Source organism: Crotalus tigris, unplaced genomic scaffold, assembly GCF_016545835.1.
Source record: "Crotalus tigris isolate CLP2741 ecotype Arizona unplaced genomic scaffold, ASM1654583v1 scf7180000018581.846390, whole genome shotgun sequence".
Classification (NCBI taxonomy): domain Eukaryota; kingdom Metazoa; phylum Chordata; class Lepidosauria; order Squamata; family Viperidae; genus Crotalus; species Crotalus tigris.
In genome coordinates, this window is record NW_024097086.1 from 617,839 (window position 1) to 637,787 (window position 19,949).

General features: G+C 37.3%; 1 protein-coding gene across 8 annotated transcripts in view; it reads right to left on the bottom strand.

Annotated features, from left to right (window-relative positions):
• GRIA2 (glutamate ionotropic receptor AMPA type subunit 2) overlaps positions 1-19,949 on the bottom strand; it is a 120,748-nt gene that overhangs the window by 31,130 nt on the left and 69,669 nt on the right. For all 8 annotated transcript variants that reach the window (XR_005558059.1, XR_005558060.1, XM_039354655.1 and 5 more), the window contains exons 4-6: positions 19,433-19,629; positions 17,687-17,740; positions 8,369-8,530 (exon numbers count right to left, since the gene is read on the bottom strand). Coding sequence is in view for 6 of the 8 variants with exons in the window: in XM_039354655.1 (XP_039210589.1) it covers positions 8,369-8,530; positions 17,687-17,740; positions 19,433-19,629 (413 nt within the window). In the remaining 2 variants the exon portion in view is untranslated. The remainder of the gene's footprint in view (positions 1-8,368; positions 8,531-17,686; positions 17,741-19,432; positions 19,630-19,949) is intronic.

The window sequence follows — 19,949 nt, forward strand, 5'->3', positions numbered from 1 at the left end:
TTCAGACTGCTGTTCAACCTCCTTCCTGTCCAAAACTTTAAGCATTATAGGTAGTGATGAGCGTGCTCCCAGGACCGAAGTATAAAACTCCTTTGCTTTAAAAACAGTATTAAGTCTATAACGAGTCCCCGCAAAGCTCACCACTATTCCAGTTGGAATATCCCATCTGAATGGCATTTGCCTTTTTTTAAGTTCGTCAGCCAGAAAAGCAAACTCTTTTCTTCTTCTTAAAATTTTAGATGGGATCTCCTTTAAAATTATAACATCTTGTGCAGCAATCTGAAACCTCTTGTTATAAAAAGCTTGTATGATTTCATTGCGCAGAGATCTTTTCCCAAAGTAAATTACCACATCTCTTGGCAGGTTTCTTTGCTTTTCAACCCAGGAATTAACTCTAAATATTTTTTCAATTTCTCTAGATATTTCCTCTTTTTCTCTGTCCAGGATCACAGCAAAATCATTCACTACCATCTCTCTCAGGTCTTGTTGCATGTCCTGTCTCAAGCCCCTGATTCTTAAAGCAAACTCCATCTCTCGATATTGGGACATAACAATTTCATCTTGTGAAATTTCCACCTTTTCTCCATTCCTTCAAACTTTTCCTCCAAAACCTCCACCTTGTCTGCAACTTCTTCAAGTCGAGAATCCAATTTTTCAACCACAGAAGTAAGTCCTTTTAAAGCCAAAACTATATCTTGCCTCAAAATACTATTATTCTCCACTAAAAGCTCTTTCATTTCACCTCTAATTTGAGATATAGCATTTCCCATTATATCTTGCATATCTTTTACCGTTATTGGTTGCAGAGGGGGAGAAGATGGTGGTATAGGTTTAGGTTGTTGTGCTGGTAATATCGCAGGAGAAGAAGCCACCTTCGGTACTGTAGAAGTTGCTTGACGCTTTGAAGCCATTTTCAAAAATTTATTTCTCCTTTTCTCCTTCTTAAGAAAAAAATACAAAAGATACAAAAAAAAAATCCCTTAAAAAAGTAAAAAAAAAGGTTAAACAAAAAGGGAAAATAGTCCTCTTAAAACCCAAATCCACTTTCAAAAAATCATTGTAAGTAATCAAATCCGTTCCATTCCATTCCGGTCACTTAAAAAAAAAAACCCTGACGATTGCCATTTTACTTTCCCTTTCAGCAAAAGAAAAAAAAGGGAATAAAAATAAATCTTTAAACTACAAGTCCAAATAAAATAAAAAAATAAAATCCTTTATTCAGCTCTGTCCGCTTTTAAAATAACTCACCAGATCTCTATAATCGCGGAGGTGGGAGCGGTGTCTCGCTTTGTCCCTAGAGACAAAGACAGCTGAGAAGCAGAGACAATCTGAACTCCGTGGGAGCACTCTTTTCACCCCCCAAAAAAAATTCCTTGGGGGGTTTCAGAGGCTCTACCACTATTCAGATGATACTCCCCTCCCTCCCTTTGCCCGGGAAGGAGGTTCTGAACCGCAGAACAGCTGATGCCTGCTGTTCTTAGCGGTTCTAACACTTTCTCAGGAGGACGGCTACAAAGTAGCCGCCATCGCCAGCGCAAATCCACCAGAAGTCCATTAAGGAGAAATTTCTTGACAGTTGTAACAATAAATCTGTCCTGTCCTGCTCACATAGGCACACATCACATGGGTTTAAAATCTTTGTTGAGGCTTTGCCAGCCCTGAATATTATTTCCCAGGATTCACCCCATGCAGGAACCAGCCCAAAACCCAATTAATCCAAGTCCAGTTCAGAAACACATAGCAAATCTGTAAAGTCACCTACCAGGTTTGAAGTTAAAAGACAAGTCCATGGTCCGAACACAAAGCACCAAAATCCAAGTCCAAAGTTCAAGAAGCAAAGTCCAGATCCAGTAACAAAGTCAAGGTTTCAATATATGGCAAGAATCAGATGACCCAGCAAGAACCATGATGGCTGAGCAAGTGCATGGCAAGAAACAGATGAGTTGTCTCCAGCATCACTTTGCTCCATTTGTTGAGCTAAAGAGCTGCTAACCAGTGCAACTCATTAGGAGAGGCAAGACTACTTCCTTACAAGTAGTCTTGCTGATCTCTGTTGAACTTTCATCCTCTCAGCCCTGCATGCCTGGGATCCAGTGGAGGAGGCAATTTCTCCTCATCACTGACTTCTCTACTTTCTGCTTTTGGGTGGTCTTTAGAGCCTCCTGGCTGCAGCTGTTTCATGCCTTCTTTTGTTAGCCAGCCTGGTTGCTCCACCAGCCCTTCTGATGTTCCTGATTTTGCCTCCTCCTTTGCCCATCCCCTCTAGGTTCAGAGCCCCCCATGTTTTCCATGGCACCGTTCAAAGTTGCTGAATCCAGCTTGTCTTCATTGTCTGGGCTGACTCCTGGGCCATCCATTACATAATCAGCAGAACAAACTTCCCAAAAATGTGGGTGCTCCAACACTGAAGGTTTTTTAGAAGAGATTACACAATCATTTGTCTGAAATGGTATAGGATTTCCAGCTTCAGCAGGATGTTGGACTAAAAGTTCTCCAAGGTCCATTCCAACTCTGTTATTCTGTTAACTATACTACCTATGCCAGGGGTGTCAAACTCAATTTCATTGAGGGCCACATCAGCATTGCGGTTGCCCTCATTGGATCCCTGCTGGCCTGGGCCAGGGCCAAGGCAGAGGGGGCCGTTCCCTCACTGTTTCCAGGATGGCTTCATGGGCCACATGAAACCACTTTGCGGGCCACATCTGGTCCCCGGGCCTTGTGTTTGACATGTCTGACCTACACCATTAGCTATTTTGTAGATTATCTATGAATTCTATGGAATATGCAATAATATGAGCTGAGTGATTATCAGTTCTTCTTTACTGTTATTATTAAGTGCTGATATTTTATGAACATTGTTATTAGCCTGAAGCTCATCAACATTAAATCTTGTTTTTCCACTAAAATAAAATGGCCATTACCCATCCCACTCAAAAACACCAATTACATAAATCTTGAAGGAGTGGGCACAAGTACTTCAGTGAAAAATATGCTGCAAAGGGTGGTTCCCAATGACTTTTCCAATGAATCAAATACCCAAGCTATTTTTTATATCAAAAATGCAGAATACACTCAAACGACTCTTCACTATCCAATAAGATAACAAAAATTCCATTGGTATGTGGGAATGACTTTGGGATACATGGGAAGAGACGCAACCAAAGGAACACTCAAATAAAAGGCAATTTAGCCCACAACAGGAATGTGGGAAGGATAGGAGGCTCAAAAAAGACCCTCCTTAGTTTCTTGGCCTGTCAAGGAGATGAAGGAAGATACATTCAGACTTGCAAGATTATGTTAATGTAACTTTACCATAATGTAGATTTATCTATCTATCTATCTATCTATCTATCTATCTATCTATCTATTTATCTATCTATCTCTATTGTGTATGCTACCCCTCCCACCAAACGTGACTCTAGTTGACTTACAGACCTTCAATTAAAGTGCACCTGTAAAACATTAAAATAATAAATAAAGATCTTAAATTTAAAAATCCAATTTAAATAAAACTATCTTTAAATAAAGCAAGATAGAGAGGGAGGAGTAAAGTGTGCATAGGGAGGAGGTGGGGTGTTATTTACACTATTAGCCATCTCCAAAGTACCAGGCCCACAGTGGGGCTCCAGGCTAATAGACACAGTCATTCTTCAAAGCCTTTTGGAAGGTCAAAAGGGTCACTGTGGATCTCACATCAGGGGTCATGATGTTCCCGAGGGAGGAGTCATGGCAAGAAAGACTCTTCTTCTGGACCTGCCAGATGAAATTTCTGACGGGCTCCACAGCATGCCCTTTCACCATCACCATCAGGGTGAGCTGATTTCTCAGATAGCCTGGATCCATATCAAGAAGAATTTAAAAATGATAATCAACACCTTGAGTTGGACCCAGAAGTAAACTGACAGCCAGTGCAGCTCATGGAACAGCGGTGTAACAGAGGCCTCCGTAGGAGCTCCAAGAACTGCCCATGAAGCTGCATTCTGCACCAGCTGAAGCTTCCACTTACTCTTCAAGGATAGTTCCATGTAGAACATTTTGCAGTAGTCCAAGTAGTTCAAGCAAGAGATGACCAGGGCTTCAGTGACTGAGTGAAGGGATTCCTAATCCAGGAAAGGGCACAACTGACACACAAAGTTTTTGCAAAGGCTTTTCTAGCCACAACTGCCACCTTCTGTCAAGCAGGAATCACAAGTCCAAGAGAATCTCCAGACTGGCCCTGGGTCTATCTGGGGTAGTGCAACCTCATCCAGAAGTAAAGATATTAAAGAAGTCCTAGAGCCAGAAGCTCCATGCACCCAAAGTCACTGGTCTTACTAGGATTCAGCCAAAGTCTCTTGTCTCCCACAGCCTCCAGGCACACAAAGGACAGTGAATTAGTTCACCTGCTGTGATTCCTGCATGGCCTACCTCACAAGGTGACATAAAGCCAACATGCAGATGGAGCAAGGCAAGACTTTGAAAACAACTGAGAAAAGTGTAAAACTGGTCAATGTTTAGTTTTAGCTGCAAATTAACTATTATTAGACTAACATGGGTCACCATATGAATTTGTCCAATAAATTTGAGATCTGTTTCCTTACATAGTCACAGAGATGATGAATAGTAGGTAGAAATCAGATGTAATTTCCAACAGTGATGCAAGGTCTTCCTAGACATGGAAGGTAGCAGAAAAATAGTAGGAGGCTGGAGCCCAATCTAAATGGTCCCGAAGAAGTTATTGGCTTACCTGAAGCTCCTATAGGTATCAGGACATTTGTTGGACTTAGAGGACCAAGAAATCCTAAGAAAAAATTATAATCACTTTGTGAGAGAAGAGTTGTATATTTGATTGGAATTCTGCCATATATATCTGGAAATGAAGTAGGGCTCCAGCACCAAACTGCTACCCTTACTACTGCTATTGTGGTACAATTTTGGTTAAATGTTCTGAAGCAAGAATACAAAGACACTTTTTCTGCTTTTATAGAATAGGAGAAGAAAATCAGCTGTCAAACTCCCTGGCTGAAAATTGTCAGAAACTACCCAGGCACTCAGCACAGCAATATAGGAATCTTTATTGCATACCATAGTGAAGTCACTTAAAGCAGTCAATAAAGCAGTCAATTGCCTTCTGTCAATATGAAGATGGATACTTGAGAAGGAGACAATTCTTTTTTTTACCCACTGAAAATTAAATCTGATATTTTCCCCACTATTCTTATTAATGGACACTTTGTCTTGCAATTTTCAGGTACGATGCCAATTAGTTGTTGAATAATTAGCACTTCTGCTTTGATAAATTCTAGTTTCTAATATAATTGCCCCCAAATGCAATACATAACAGAGTTATGGAATGTACATTCAAAGCTTTAAGGTGATTTTCTTGCAAGAAGGAATGTACATAACTGAAGCATATAAAGAGAGGAGTCTTGGCCACTAGCTTTATGAGACGGAAATTTGGATTCAGAAATACCTTTAAATTGTATATTAGCTATTTCTGGAGAATGCAATCCATTCAGAATAGAGAATCTATAGTGTCTCTGGAATTAGAACTATTCACAGTGAACATCTTTTACTATCACCCTCATCTTCATCCATCTTATCTGGATTCATTTTCAATATATCATGCTGTATTCAAACCATTCAGAGAGCCAAATCATAGATTTGTATGCCATCAGAATACTGAAATATAAATTTGAGAATGTTTTTGCTTGCAGATGATTTTGTATTGCTGGATAAGAATACAAACAATTTGCAGTGAATGTTAGTTGACATGATGCAATGAGGGGTATGGATCTAAAGATTTTTTAAAAAAACGAAAATAATTATGAAAAGATAATGGTATGAATGATTGCAAGTTATATATATAAATGGTGGAAATTAAATGAAAATTTTTATACTCTGGAAAATATTTAGTAAAGATCAGAAAATAGATGGATAAATTTTAAATCATGAAAATTCTGATAGAAATATAATATTCAGTATGCTATCTATTCTAAAGAATAAATATTTGTCAAAAGAAGCAAGAAGGTTGGACATCAGATTGTATTTCTGCTACTTTTCAGTATAGAAGTGAGAGTTGGATACATTAGAAGAAACAAAAATAAATCGAGTATGGTAGGAAAAGGTTGCTGAAAAACTGTGTTAAAACCATGATTTAAGGTAACAAAATAAATGAATACTAGATAAACATAGATTCAGTATAAAAGTGAACAACTATTGGAAAAGAAACATTTTCAACTGGTTTCTTATAAAAGAAGGAACGAGGACCGATTCATAGAATAAATAATTGAAAGTATAAGCCGTTCAGAGTCACATACAATTGGAATGGCATATAGGCCTCAGTAAGTAAATGAATAAATATTGAGAAAGTTGTAGTATATGCAATTGAAGAGATCCTCATATAGAGAAAAATGAAGTTCAAAGAACAAAAGGCAATCTTGATGGTGGCAACTGTAAGGGTAGTTTTGCAAGTCGAGAAAGATAACAGCATGGTTCTGCAACGAAGTATTTACATTTTATTTTCTTTTGTTTTATTTTTCTTTTTAACTGCTTTTGTTTATTGTTTATTATTTTTCCATTGCCCTTATATTTTTTAGAACAAATGTTTCTTTTGCTAATAATTCTTGAACAGCAGTCACAAGTTCAATTTCTTTCAGGTGCATCCTATAATCTCACTCGGATCTATCATATTTATTTTAGAAATGTTCTCATAAACATGAACTTGAGTTCCATTTCTTTCCAGAAAAGCTATCAAAACTGCAATTATTATGGAATAGGATGGATATGTTTAGAAACATTTCTCCCCATCTGTTTTCTTCTCTTGATAATATATTCATTGATCATATAGGGGATATAAGTCAAAATTCTCCAAATTTAATCATTTGTTGAAATGATTTAGCAGTGCCCATTCAGAGCTAGTCAGTAACTAAATTGTGTCAGAACACACCACTGAGAGAGACAATTTCTCCTGCTGTTACTTTGATCATTTATACATGTTCTGAATAATGGCAGACTTGAGGCAAATATAAAATAATTTATGAGGTACATATCATGTAATACTAATTAGAAATTAGTAGGATTTTTCTACCTTTAGACAAAGTTAAGCATTAAGATAATATGGTAAAGTACCACCACCTGTTTTTAAACTACTAACAAAGTGACATAGCAGATTGCCAGTGGTATGAAGTATACTAGTACTATCATGAAAATATACAGATTTACACAGTTCAGAACAACTGACTATCCATTTTATTATTATGACACCATAAATTGACATTTTTTGTTTTGATTTCTATTCATTCATACTTTGTATCATATTTTGCAATCCTTTAATTTAATTATATATATGGCATTCTATGGCCTAGTTTTCCTTATTTTAGAAACCTGTAAATTACTCTTAGAATTGTTCTTTCTTTCCCAGCTTTCTAGAGCTAAGCATGAATTAGCAAATTTAGAATCAATCACCTGTTTGGGAAGAAATAGATTTCTTATTTCAGAAACTAATGAACCTGTATACTACTATTAGCAGGAAAGGTAATTTATCTGTGATTATTGTTGTGTATGTTATCGCTTTTATTTTATTGCAGAACTTTATTTTCTGCAGTAAAAAATTACTAAACTATTTTTATCTTTCAAATATGCCAATTGACTATTACACACATTCAGAGATTATTTAGGACAATGCAAAATAATATTATTTGGTTTTCTAAGCAAGGAGTCCCCAACCCCTAGGCCGCAGCCCACTACTGAGCCGTGGCCTCTTAGAAACCTGGCTGTTGGGGGGGCGAGCAAGTGTGAATGAAGCTCCCCTCTCACAAGTGGAGAGTTAAGGACCTTTGCGTTAGAGTGCAAGCGCTTCTGCTCACACAAATGAAGCTGTGCATGCGCACGTGTGCCTGCCACTTAAATGCCCCTCCCCTGCACCAGGCTGGATTGCCAATCTAAAAAGGTTGGGGACCAATGTTCTAAGCCAGGGGTCCCCAACCTGTGGGCCACGGCCCACTACTGGGCTGTAGCCTATTGGCCACCAGCCCATGGAATAGGCTGGCCAATGGGCTCATGTGTGTGTATGCACTTAACCCCATTCATGCTAGCACCATGAAAACAGGATGCCACGCTGCAAAAACAGGGCATCGTGCGGCAAAAATGGGGCACCACGTGGCAAAAATGGGGCATTGCTAGCATCACGTGTGCTTGCGGCCCCTGTTTGTGTGTATGCACATGTGCGTAAAATGCTTCCCCCTCCCTTTCCCTCTGGTCCACCAACTGAGAAAGGTTGAAGATCTCTATTCTAAGCAATATGATTTTGTTTAACAGTTCTTTAGAATTCATTTCTATGTAAACCATCAGTAAACACGGTTCCAGATATAAAAGGAAAATCATTTACCTTAATTGTGCTAGTGTGAGCTCCAGGATATTCTTTTTCTTCCAGGGTTGACCAGCGCTGTATAAATTTTGACACCAAAGGATCATCATAGTCCACTATTTGAAATCCTGACACATTAGCTCCTCCAAACTGTATTTTTGATAAATCTCCATCAGTAAATCCCTGGACATGGAAAATATAAATTTCAGTTGTACAATAGTTCAACATTTTATCTGTTTTTATGGATATTTTGCATTTGTACGCAGCCTAGAATCTATAGGACTTGGATATTTAAATTGAATAAAAAGAGAATACAAAATATAAACTTCGGTCATGCACTTTCACCAGAGCTCCTACAATCTATCAGCTAGAAAGATTTTTAGGCCCTGTATTTTGATGTAGAACTTCCAAGTGATATAGACCAAATATAGGGAATTCTCATCTTATGATCATAATTGGGACTGTAAATTCCATTGTTAAGCAATGTTGCCATTAAATGAGTCACACCAGATTTTTGTGACCTTTTTTGCTGTGGTCATTAAGAAAATCCAGCCTTCCCCATTGACTTTGCTTGTCAGAAGCTTGATAGAAGGTCACAAATGGAGATTATGAAACTGGTTGCCAAGCATTCAAACTTTAATCATGTGAACCTGGGGATACTCCAACAGGCATAAGTCATCACTGTAATTTTGAATAATCATAAAAGAAATGGTCATAAATTGACAACCACCTGTACTCCAAAATTTCAAATCCTGGAATTTAAACTCCACTTTTCCATAGGCTTTGTTATAAATACAAACACACATACATGGGCACACACAGACACAGACAGACAGACACACACACACACATTTGCATATTGGTGTATTGTATCTGAATTGATTTTACTTCTTCCTTGTAGATGAGAGTACTTTCATGTTTTTAAAAACTTTTTTCAGATAAGCAGCCTTATATACTTTACAATGTTGTTATATTTTGTGTGTTAGTTTGGACAGCCTCAAAGGTAAGTTTTTGCAGGAGGAAGGCAAAGTGAGGACAAATGACAGAGCACTGCAATATTGTAATGCAAATTCATGTAAGTGTGATGTCATGATGCGGGCATGAAAGGACAGAATTTGCATTGTGACATCTTGATGCTACATAGAATCTTTAACACAGCATGGACACAACTAACTGCACCTCCAGATAGGTAACAAGTAAAGAAAGGGAGGAAATGAAAATACATACATCTCACTCTTGAGACAGGTAGAGAAAAAGTACACCAAAATAATAGAAATGAGATTAAGACCAGTTATAGAACCACAACTAGTAGAAGAGCATATGGGTTTTAGAAAAATAGAAACTGCACAGATGCACTTTTTCTGCTTAAACAACTAATAGAAAAGAATATGGAATACAGTAAGAATCTTTGTCACATTTGTAGATTGAGAGAAAGCATTTGATAGAGTTGATAAGAAATTATTATAGCAAACATTGATCCCATACAGAGTACGTGAACATCTTATTAGGGTATGAAAAACTTATAGAGTGATTGCAGAGGTGTAGTCAAAACAAACCAAGGAACTTCGAAACCCTTCACAGTAACATACAGAATAAAACAGGGATGTGTACTACAGTATCATCACTATTATTTATCACCTACATTGACAGCTTAAGTGAAGAAGCCAAATCCAAGAATGGAAATATCAACTACTCTTTGCAGATAATCAGGCAAGTACAGCTAAGAAGCAGCAATATCTTATGGCCATGAACCAAGAATGCAAGAAAAATAATATGAGAATCAGAAAAGAAAAAACAGAAGTAACGGCAATTGGAAGGAAAAAAATCATACCCTAAACATAGCAATAAAAGGAATAAGCATAAAACAAGTATCAAAGTTCAACAACGTTCACCAAAGATGGTAAAAGGGATGAAGATATTAACATATGATGCAGTAAGGCAAATCAAGTATTAGAACAGCATGCTCCATTCCTACAACATAAGGCAGTATGATCAGCACAAAAAAGCATCTCATACAAAGCATACTTATCCCCACCCTAAGCTACCAGTGCCAAACATGGACATTTACAATAAAACATAAAGAAAAGTTAGTCATCATGGAAATGAGATGTTTGAGGAAAGCAGCTGGAGTGATCAGAAGAGATAAAATAAAAAATGAAACCATAAGAGAAAGAATTGGCATAGAACCAATATTAAATTACATATAGAAACAGAAAATAAAGTGGTTTGCTCATCTGGAAAGGATGTTCATACCATACAAGCACATACAAAAGAGGAGAAGGTCAAAGAGCACAAGCCAAACCCAGAAGATGGAGAGACAACATCAAAGATATACTACAACAACATCAATTAACAAAGCTCAAGAAATAGAAAGAAAACTGAATTATATGAAGCAAAGACATTCTGAGTTTGCAAATAAACCAGGAAGATGGTTGGCATATAAACTAAGAAAGGGAAGGGAAAAGAGAATGAGTGAGAAAATCTGTGAAGGCAACAATGTAATAACAGACAATGAGGTTATTAAAAAGTCTTTTCATTATTTCTATTTCAATTTGTATAAAAAGCAGGAGTTCGATATGTCTAAAATAGATGAATATTTGTTAAGACAATAGTTGCCTAAACTTTCACAAACTCAGAAACAACTTATGAATGACCCAGTAACTGTCTTTGAAATATCAGAAGCTATTAAAAAAACAAAATCAGGTAAAGCTCCAGATCCAAATGGCCTTACAAGCCAATATTATAGATGCTTCAAAGAGGAACTTCTTCAGCTACTAGAGGATATAATGAATATTATGAGGGGAAAGATACTTCAAATATGGAAAGAAGCTAATATTGTGTTATTATCAAAGGAAGGTCAAGATGCTACAAAGGTAAAGAATTACAGACCAATTTCATTATTAAACAAGGACTATAAACACTTTCCCCTTTATGGATTACTGCCTTGTCGTGGCGAAGGGGCTTGTGTAACTCAATGAAGCTATAAGCTATGCCGTGCAGGGCCACCCAAGACGGACAGGTCATAGCAGAGAGTTCTGACAAAATGTGATCCACTGGAGAAGGAAATGGCAAACCACTCCAGTATCTTTGCCATGAAAACCCAATGGACAGTACTAAAAGGCAAAAAGATATGACGCTGGAAGATGAGCCCCTCAGGTCGGAAGGTGTCCAATACTGGGGAAGAGCAGAGGGCTAGTACTAGTAGCACCAGAAAGAATGAAGCGACTGGGCCAAAGCCGAAAGGACGCTCAGCTGTGGATATATCTGGTGGTGAAAGGAAAGTCCGATGCTGTAAAGATTTTTTCTCCATAGGAACCTGGAATGTAAGATCCATGAATCAAGGCAAGCTAGACGTAGTCAAAAAAGAGATGACAAGACTGAACATCGACATCTTAGGAATCAGCGAACTAAAATGGACAGGAATGGGTGAATTTAACTCAGATGACCATCAGGTATACTACTGTGGGCAAGAATCCCTCAGAAGAAATGGAGTAGCCTTCATAGTCAATAAAAGAATAGGAAAAGCAATACTGGGATACAATCCCCAAAATGACAGAATGATCTCAATTCGAATCCAAGGCAAACCATTCAATATCACAATAATCCAAATCTATGCCCCAACCACTAGTGCTGAAGAGGATGAAATTGACCGGTTCTATGAAGCCCTACAACACCTTATAGAATTAACACCCAAAAATGATGTCCTTATCATCATGGGGGATTGGAATGCTAAGGTAGGAAGCCAAAAGATAACTGGAATAACAGGCAAGTTTGGCCTTGGAGTACAAAATGAAGCAGGGCACAGGGTGATAGAATTTTGTCAAGAGAATACGATGGTCATAACAAACACTCTTTTCCAACAACCCAAGAGACGGCTCTACACATGGACATCACCAGACGGTCAACATAGAAATCAGATTGACTATGTGCTCTGCAGCCAAAGATGGAGAAGCTCTATACAGTCAGTAAAAACAAGACCAGGAGCTGACTGTGGCTCAGATCATGAGCTTCTCGTTGTAAAATTTAGGCTTAAATTGAAAAAAGTAGGGAAAAGCACTAGGCCACTCAGGTATGAACTAAATCATATTCCTAATGAATATACAGTAGAGGTGACAAATAGATTTAAGGAATTAGATCTGATAGACAGAGTGCCTGAAGAACTATGGATGGAAGTTCGCAACATTGTACAAGAGGTAGCAACTAAAACCATCCCAAAGAAAAAGAAATGCAAGAAAGCAAAATGGCTGTCTGAGGAAGCTTTGCAAATAGCTGAGGAAAGAAGGGAAGCGAAAGGCAAAGGAGAAAGAGAAAGATACACCCAATTGAATGCAGAATTCCAGAGAATAGCTAGAAGAGATAAGAATGCCTTCTTAAATGAACAGTGCAAAGAAATAGAAGAAAACAACAGAATAGGGAGGACCAGAGATCTCTTCAAGAAAATTGGAGATATGAAGGGAATGTTTCATGCAAAGATGGGCATGATAAAGGACCAAAATGGCAGAGACCTAACAGAGGCAGAAGAGATTAAGAAGAGATGGCAAAACTACACAGAAGAACTATACAAGAATGAGCTTAACATCCCAGATAACCACAATGAGATGGTCATTGACCTCGAACCAGACATCCTAGAATGTGAAGTGAAATGGGCCTTAGAAAATCTGAGCAACAACAAAGCTAGTGGAGGTGACAGTATTCCAGCTGAGCTATTCAAAATCTTAAAAGACGATGCAGTAAAAGTGCTACACTCAATTTGCCAGCAAATTTGGAAAACTCAACAGTGGCCACAGGATTGGAAAAGGTCAGTTTACATTCCAATTCCAAAGAAAGGCAATGCCAAAGAATGTTCAAACTATCGCACCATTGCACTCATTTCACATGCTAGTAAAGTTATGCTTAAAATCCTACAAGCTAGACTCCAGCAGTATGTGGATCGAGAACTACCAGAAGTACAGGCAGGATTTCGAAGAGGCAGAGGAACTAGAGATCAAATTGCCAACATACGCTGGATCATGGAGAAAGCTAGGGAGTTCCAGAAAAACATTACTTCTGCTTCATTGATTATGCTAAAGCCTTTGATTGTGTGGATCACAACAAATTGTGGAAAGTTCTTAAAGAGATGGGAATACCAGACCATCTTATTTGTCTCTTGAGAAACCTATATGTGGGTCAAGAAGCAACAGTGAGAACTGGACACGGAACCACTGATTGGTTCAAAACTGGAAAAGGAGTCCGGCAAGGCTGTATACTGTCGCCCTGCCTATTTAACTTATATGCAGGGCACATCATGAGAAAGGCAGGGCTAGATGAAACAAAAGTTGGAATTAAGATTGCCGGGAGAAATATCAACAACCTAAGATATGCAGATGATTCCACGCTAATGGCAGAAAGTGAAGAGGAACTAAAGAGCCTCTTGATGCGGGTGAAGAAGGAGAGTGCAAAAGTTGGCTTGAAACTCAACATTAAGAAAACCAAAATCATTGCATCCGGCCCTCTCAATTCCTGGCAAATAGATGGGGAAGAAATGGAGGTAGTGACAGATTTTATTTTTCTGGGCTCCAAGATCACCTCAGGTGGGGACTGCAGCAAAGAAATTAAAAGACGCTTGCTCCTGGGGAGGAAAGCTATGGCAAATCTAGACAGCATACTAAAAAGCAGAGACATCACCCTGCCAACAAAAGTGCGTATAGTCCAGGCCATGGTTTTCCCAGTTGCAATGTATGGCTGTGAAAGTTGGACAATAAGAAAGGCTGAGCGCCAAAGAATTGAGGCCTTTGAACTATGGTGCTGGAGAAGACTCCTGCGAGTCCCTTGGACTGCAAGGCGTTCAAACCGGTCAGTCCTAGAAGAGATCAACCCCGACTGCTCTTTAGAAGGCCAGATCCTGAAGTTGAAACTCAAATACTTTGGCCACCTAATGAGAAGGAAGGACTCACTGGAGAAGGGCCTAATGCTGGGAAAGATTGAGGGCAATAGAAGAAGGGGACGACAGAGAATGAGATGGCTGGATGGAGTCACTGAAGCAGCAGGTGTGAACTTAAATGGACTCCAGAAGATGGTAGAGGACAGGAAGACCTGGAGGAACATTGTCCATGGGGTCGTGATGGGTCGGACACATAACAACAACATAAACTCTTTGCCGCAGTTTTGGCAGAAAAATTAAACAAGATTTTACAGGTATATATTCATGAAGACCAATCTGGCTTTCTGCCAAAAAGACAGTTAAGGGATAATGTGAGGACTGTTTTGAATATTATTGAATATTTACAATATCATAATGAGAAACAGGGTTTACCAGATTTGAAACTGTATTTTAATGCTTGCTGTTTGATCTGGCTAAAAGAATGGATGACCCTCCAGAATAAGAGGCTATTTCATTTAGAAGGTCATGAACTAAGATTTGGATGGCATGGTTATTTATGATATGACAAGGGTAAAGTAAATGTTGATTTTAACAATCACTTTGTTAGACGTATAGACGGAATAAATATAAAACAAGGTTTTCTACAAGGATGCCCCTTTGAGTGTGCCCCCAGGAAGTTTTTTTTAAGAAAAGAAATGGTGGTGAAGTTGGACTGCTGGACTTATGGTAAAATAATATCCTAGAATTAGAGCTAGAATTAGGACATATCTGCTACAGGTTTACATATTTACATCTGAAAGAAAGATTTAAATTAGACAAAAAGACCTATGGGTTTGATTCTGTTAAAAACGAATTGAAAATCCTACTGTGTAGTAGTGATGAACATATCATTGCTAAGGTCTATAAAATGTTATTGAATTTGAATTTGGAAAGTGAATATGTAAAGCCGTGGTGGCGAACCTATGGCACGCGTGCCACAGGTGGCACACAGAGCCCTCTCTGTGGGCACGCACGCTGTCACCCCAGTCCTAGGCCTTCAGCTGGGTTTTTTAAAACCTTTTCGCTTTAGGCCTCCGTCGCCATGTGCAAAAAAAAAGATTCAATCAATCAATTTCAACTTCTCGTGAGAAAAAAAAAATATCTCGCAAAGTTGGAATTGATTGATTGAACTTTTTAGTCCCATCCAGTCTGCCGTTATCACCATAGCCACGCCTGCCCAGTGGGCCACGCCCGCCCAGCACCTGACAATACATAAGTGGGTTTTGGGTTTCAGTTTGGGCATTTGGTCTCTAAAAGGTTCGCCATCACTGATGTAAAGCATTGTATGATTCAGTGGACAAGGAACTTTGGATACAATGCAAAGCTTGAACAATGGGAGAATATGTGGATGAAAGGTTTAAAATTTACATTAAATTATAATTTAAATGTAAATTTTATAAGATGATGTATTTATCACCAGATAATTTATCAAGAATGTATAAAAGTATTTCAAATGAATGCTGGAAATGCAAATGTAAAGAACTGACTTTTTATCATTTATGATGGACATGTGATAAAGCAAAGAAATATTGGAGTAGGATTCATATTCTAAGACAGATGATTCTTAAAGTGAATATAAAGATAAAACCAGATGCTTTTCTTTGGGGTTTAATGGAAAAAGACTTGGAAAAAAAATTGGAACTTGATGTTATATATGTTGATGGCAGCAATATTACTCTATGCACAGAAATGTAAAGATACTTCAATCCCCACAATGGATGAATGGCTGCAAAAGCTGATGGAGTTAGCAGAGATGGATAAATTGACTGCTTTGATAAAAGAAAAAAACACACATACTTTTGTTTCTACTAGGAAACCGCTCTGGATTTTATGCTTGAGGTGGAAAAAAATGAAATTTTGATTTTGGGTTTTACTGATTAGATAAATCTGTTATTATAAAAATAGCTAGTTTATAATATGTAAAAGTAAAAAACTGAGGTCCGATGTTACTTCTTATTCTACTGCACCAAAGGGAGGTCGGAAGTCAATGCCTTTTCTTTCTTTTTCTTTTCTTCTCTACATTTTTTTTCTTCCCTTTTCCCTCCTCTATTTTTCTTACTATTTGCTTTTGTATTTTTGTGTTTTATATTATAAACCAGGGGTGTCAAACTGCCGGCCCATGGGCCGGACGCATCACATGGAAGCCACGCCCACTCCATTGCCAGCAATGGCAAAACCGGCCCGATACGTTGAGCGACATCACGTGATGTTGCGAGTTTGACATGCCTGTTATAAACTAATAAAAAAAAAAAGAATGGTTGAGGCCACCAGAAAAGCAACTTGTATCTCCCTCGACACTTGAAGCGGTAAAGGAGAAGTAGAGGAGAAGACATTATAATGCACATGCTGTAATGTACATTCCTAACACACTGGTTAGGAATGGACTTCTTAATTTGTGTTAAAAAAGATTTGGTTGCTTGGCAACCACTGTACATTTATGACAGTTACACTGTTCTGTGGGCACGTGATCACCATTTGTAACCTTCCCATCTGACTTCCAACAAGCAAAATCAATGGGAGGGAAAAAGAAAGATTGCACATTGGAGTCACTTGATATTTCACTTAACAACCATGATGATTCACTTAACACTTGCATCAAAAAAGGTAATAAAATAAGGTGTAGTCATGTGATGCCTCACTTAACAACCACACCACTTAATAATGAATTTTCCAGTTCTTAATTTGTCATAAATGAATCTGTATCAATAATATGGAGCCATTTGTTGCCTTGGCTTATTAGCCACAATTTGAATTAATCATGATTTATATATAAAGCATGATTACTATTTAAATAAATGGTTTTGTTCTGTTGTTTATTTCAGAAGAAAAAGGAAGATACTGTCTCTAAATACTGCACACTATGATCAAATTTCTGAAAGCGTTTCAATGCTTTTTTCTTTCAGGTACACCATAATTTAAATTTTTACATAGAATTTTATTTAATTTGAAATAATGTTTTCTATTATTACTCAGAGAATACTCATATCATCAACATATTTTATCATACAGTTTGTAATATTAACAGCCAGGTCATAGAACAGCTAAATACACACACACACACACACACACACACACACACACACACACTCTTGCAGACAACACAATGTGTATATGTCATATTTGAGGCCAACAAAAAATTGATTTATTCCCTATTTTCTCATATATGGTAATCATATGGAGGATAGTAACAATATAGGGCTACAGTGAATGGCAGCTAAGCATAGTTGTGTAATCAAAGGTAGGAGGATATAATCAGAACTAAAAAAAGCTGATGATTTGATATGATAATGTAAGAACCAAGAATAAATACTTCCAATATTCTTTGAGTTTTTTTCAGAGAGCAACAGACCTTTCATTAAATATCGTATACAAAATCATGCATAAAATATACTTTAATCTTGGAAATATTACATGTTCAGGCAAGTATTAAACTAACTTACCAAATTTGCAATGATGTAGTGATATCCTTTTACATGTTTACCAATAGTAATAACCTAGAAGGGAATCAAATAACTGATTTGCCTGGGGAAAAGTTACAGAAACAATAAAACATATTTCACAAATTACAATAACAGAATGATTATACTGAAAAAATAGTGGCAATGAATCATTTTGATGAATTCATTGTAAGTTAAAATATGGATTTTATTTTTAATTGTCATGAAAATGGTTTTCAGTCCAAAGGCTCTAAAATATTTCATTTTTATATTCATTTTTATTCTCAAAGCTTGCCAACAATAAACTAGCATGTTCCATTCTCCTCCCACTGAGCAAGAAGATAGCAATATTTTTACCAGCAACAGAATTTTAGACCCTATTGCCTGTACATGTGATGCCTTTAAAATTGTTTTAGTTGACGCTATCTATATGGTTTAATGTTTTGATTTTTTTTACAGAGGGTATTTTTGTATACTGTGCACTAGAGTTGGACAGCTATAATAAATGTGAGTAAATAAAATAAAATAAAACTGCCTCATTCCCTATGCTGAGTGGTGAGACAACCTTTAGATCCCATGACTAGCTGAGATTACTACATAGAACTATGGAGGATGGCACAGCTGTCTATTAGGTGACCATGTAACTCTGCAACTTCTGATTGCTGGCCTAGCATATATGGTGCTATTCAAATACAAGACATAGGACAGTCATTTCTATATTCTAAATATGTCTGAACATATTTATTTAATGGACAACTAAAACACAGTGGAGCTAAAGCTGTTAAGTGTAGCTGGGAATCTATGGAACTTTGGCAATTCCCTTGGTATTGTCTATTGCTGCCCAGTATCCATTAGAGTTGGGAAGCTAATAAATTTGAATAAATAAATGTGTACTTTGTATGCAAACAAAAATGCCATCCATTTTACTAGGCAGACTCCAGATCCAAGTTCATTAATGCAACATTTTCACATGGTTTATCTGGAATTGTTTTAACAGTTACATTTCTATTTGATGGAACAGAAATAACCTATTGTCAGATAGCAAATACAAATAGTCCTTGTTGAGCAACTGCAATTAGTTCCAGTGAAATGATTGCTAAGTGTCCTGGTCACTAAGTAAACTGAGAGAGAAAGAAAAAGAAAAAGTAAAAGAGGGAGGGAGGGAGGGAGGGAGGGAGGGAGAGAGGGAGGGAGGGAGAGAGAGAGAGAGAGAGAGAGAGAGAGAGAGAGAGAGAGGTGCTGTAAAGACCATTGGTTACTGCTGCCTCATTCAGATAAAATTATCTCATGCAGCTACACCAGTATTACTCTCACTCCAGCATGCATTGTTCTCAGCTGCAGAAATATGGATATAAGTGTGCACATCGATTGCTAAACAAGGTTTGTAATGTTTAGCAACTACCTGTAATGTTGACATTTCAAATAATAGTTTACCAATCAAGGGACATGAATACCCAACGCCAGACAAATTAATTTCTCTCTTCAAAGTACTAATTGAACTGTAATAACTTATATAACAGTTTGCTGCCCATTTATTTTTCTAATGTTACATTGTCACTCTACTAGTAGGACTGGTATTGTAATGCAACAGCACAGTTAATATATACTGGTTACCACATTAATAGAGAAATTATAATAAATATAATAATAATTTGTTTATCAATGCTACTAAATAAGCACATAATGTTGATTACCGACAATAATTTCACAGTTGCTTTCAAATATATTGAAAAAGAAAGAGTAGCAAACCTGATCTACAATGTCATTGACTTTATCCCGTTCACAGTCAAGAATTACTCGTCTTTCCTTTTTTATCTCCAAATCTTGAAACAATGAACGATACGTTTCATCTTTTCTATCATTGTTAATATTCCCCACATTTATAGCAGTCACTTGCCATTTCTTTTCAGCTGCAGTGTCTAGTACAGCTTGTAATGTTGACAGTCCTGATGATATAGAAAAATTCAGTATTGACTTAAACTTACATAATCTGAAATGTGTATATATATTACAATAACCCTTCAACCTAAGCAAATTAGCTTCACCACCATTTCTTTTCTTAAAAAAAAGATGAAGTTATGACCATTAATTATTTAGACCTCTAATGATTTCTGTGCAAGGATGTAACAACTCCTTAACTACATCCATTTGTTTTCATTATAGGGTCCTTTTGGAATAGATATTACTATTTTGGGAAATAATATTTTTTGGCAATTGAAAAGAGGAAATAATATGATGAATCAATAACTAAATGCCTTTGAATTCT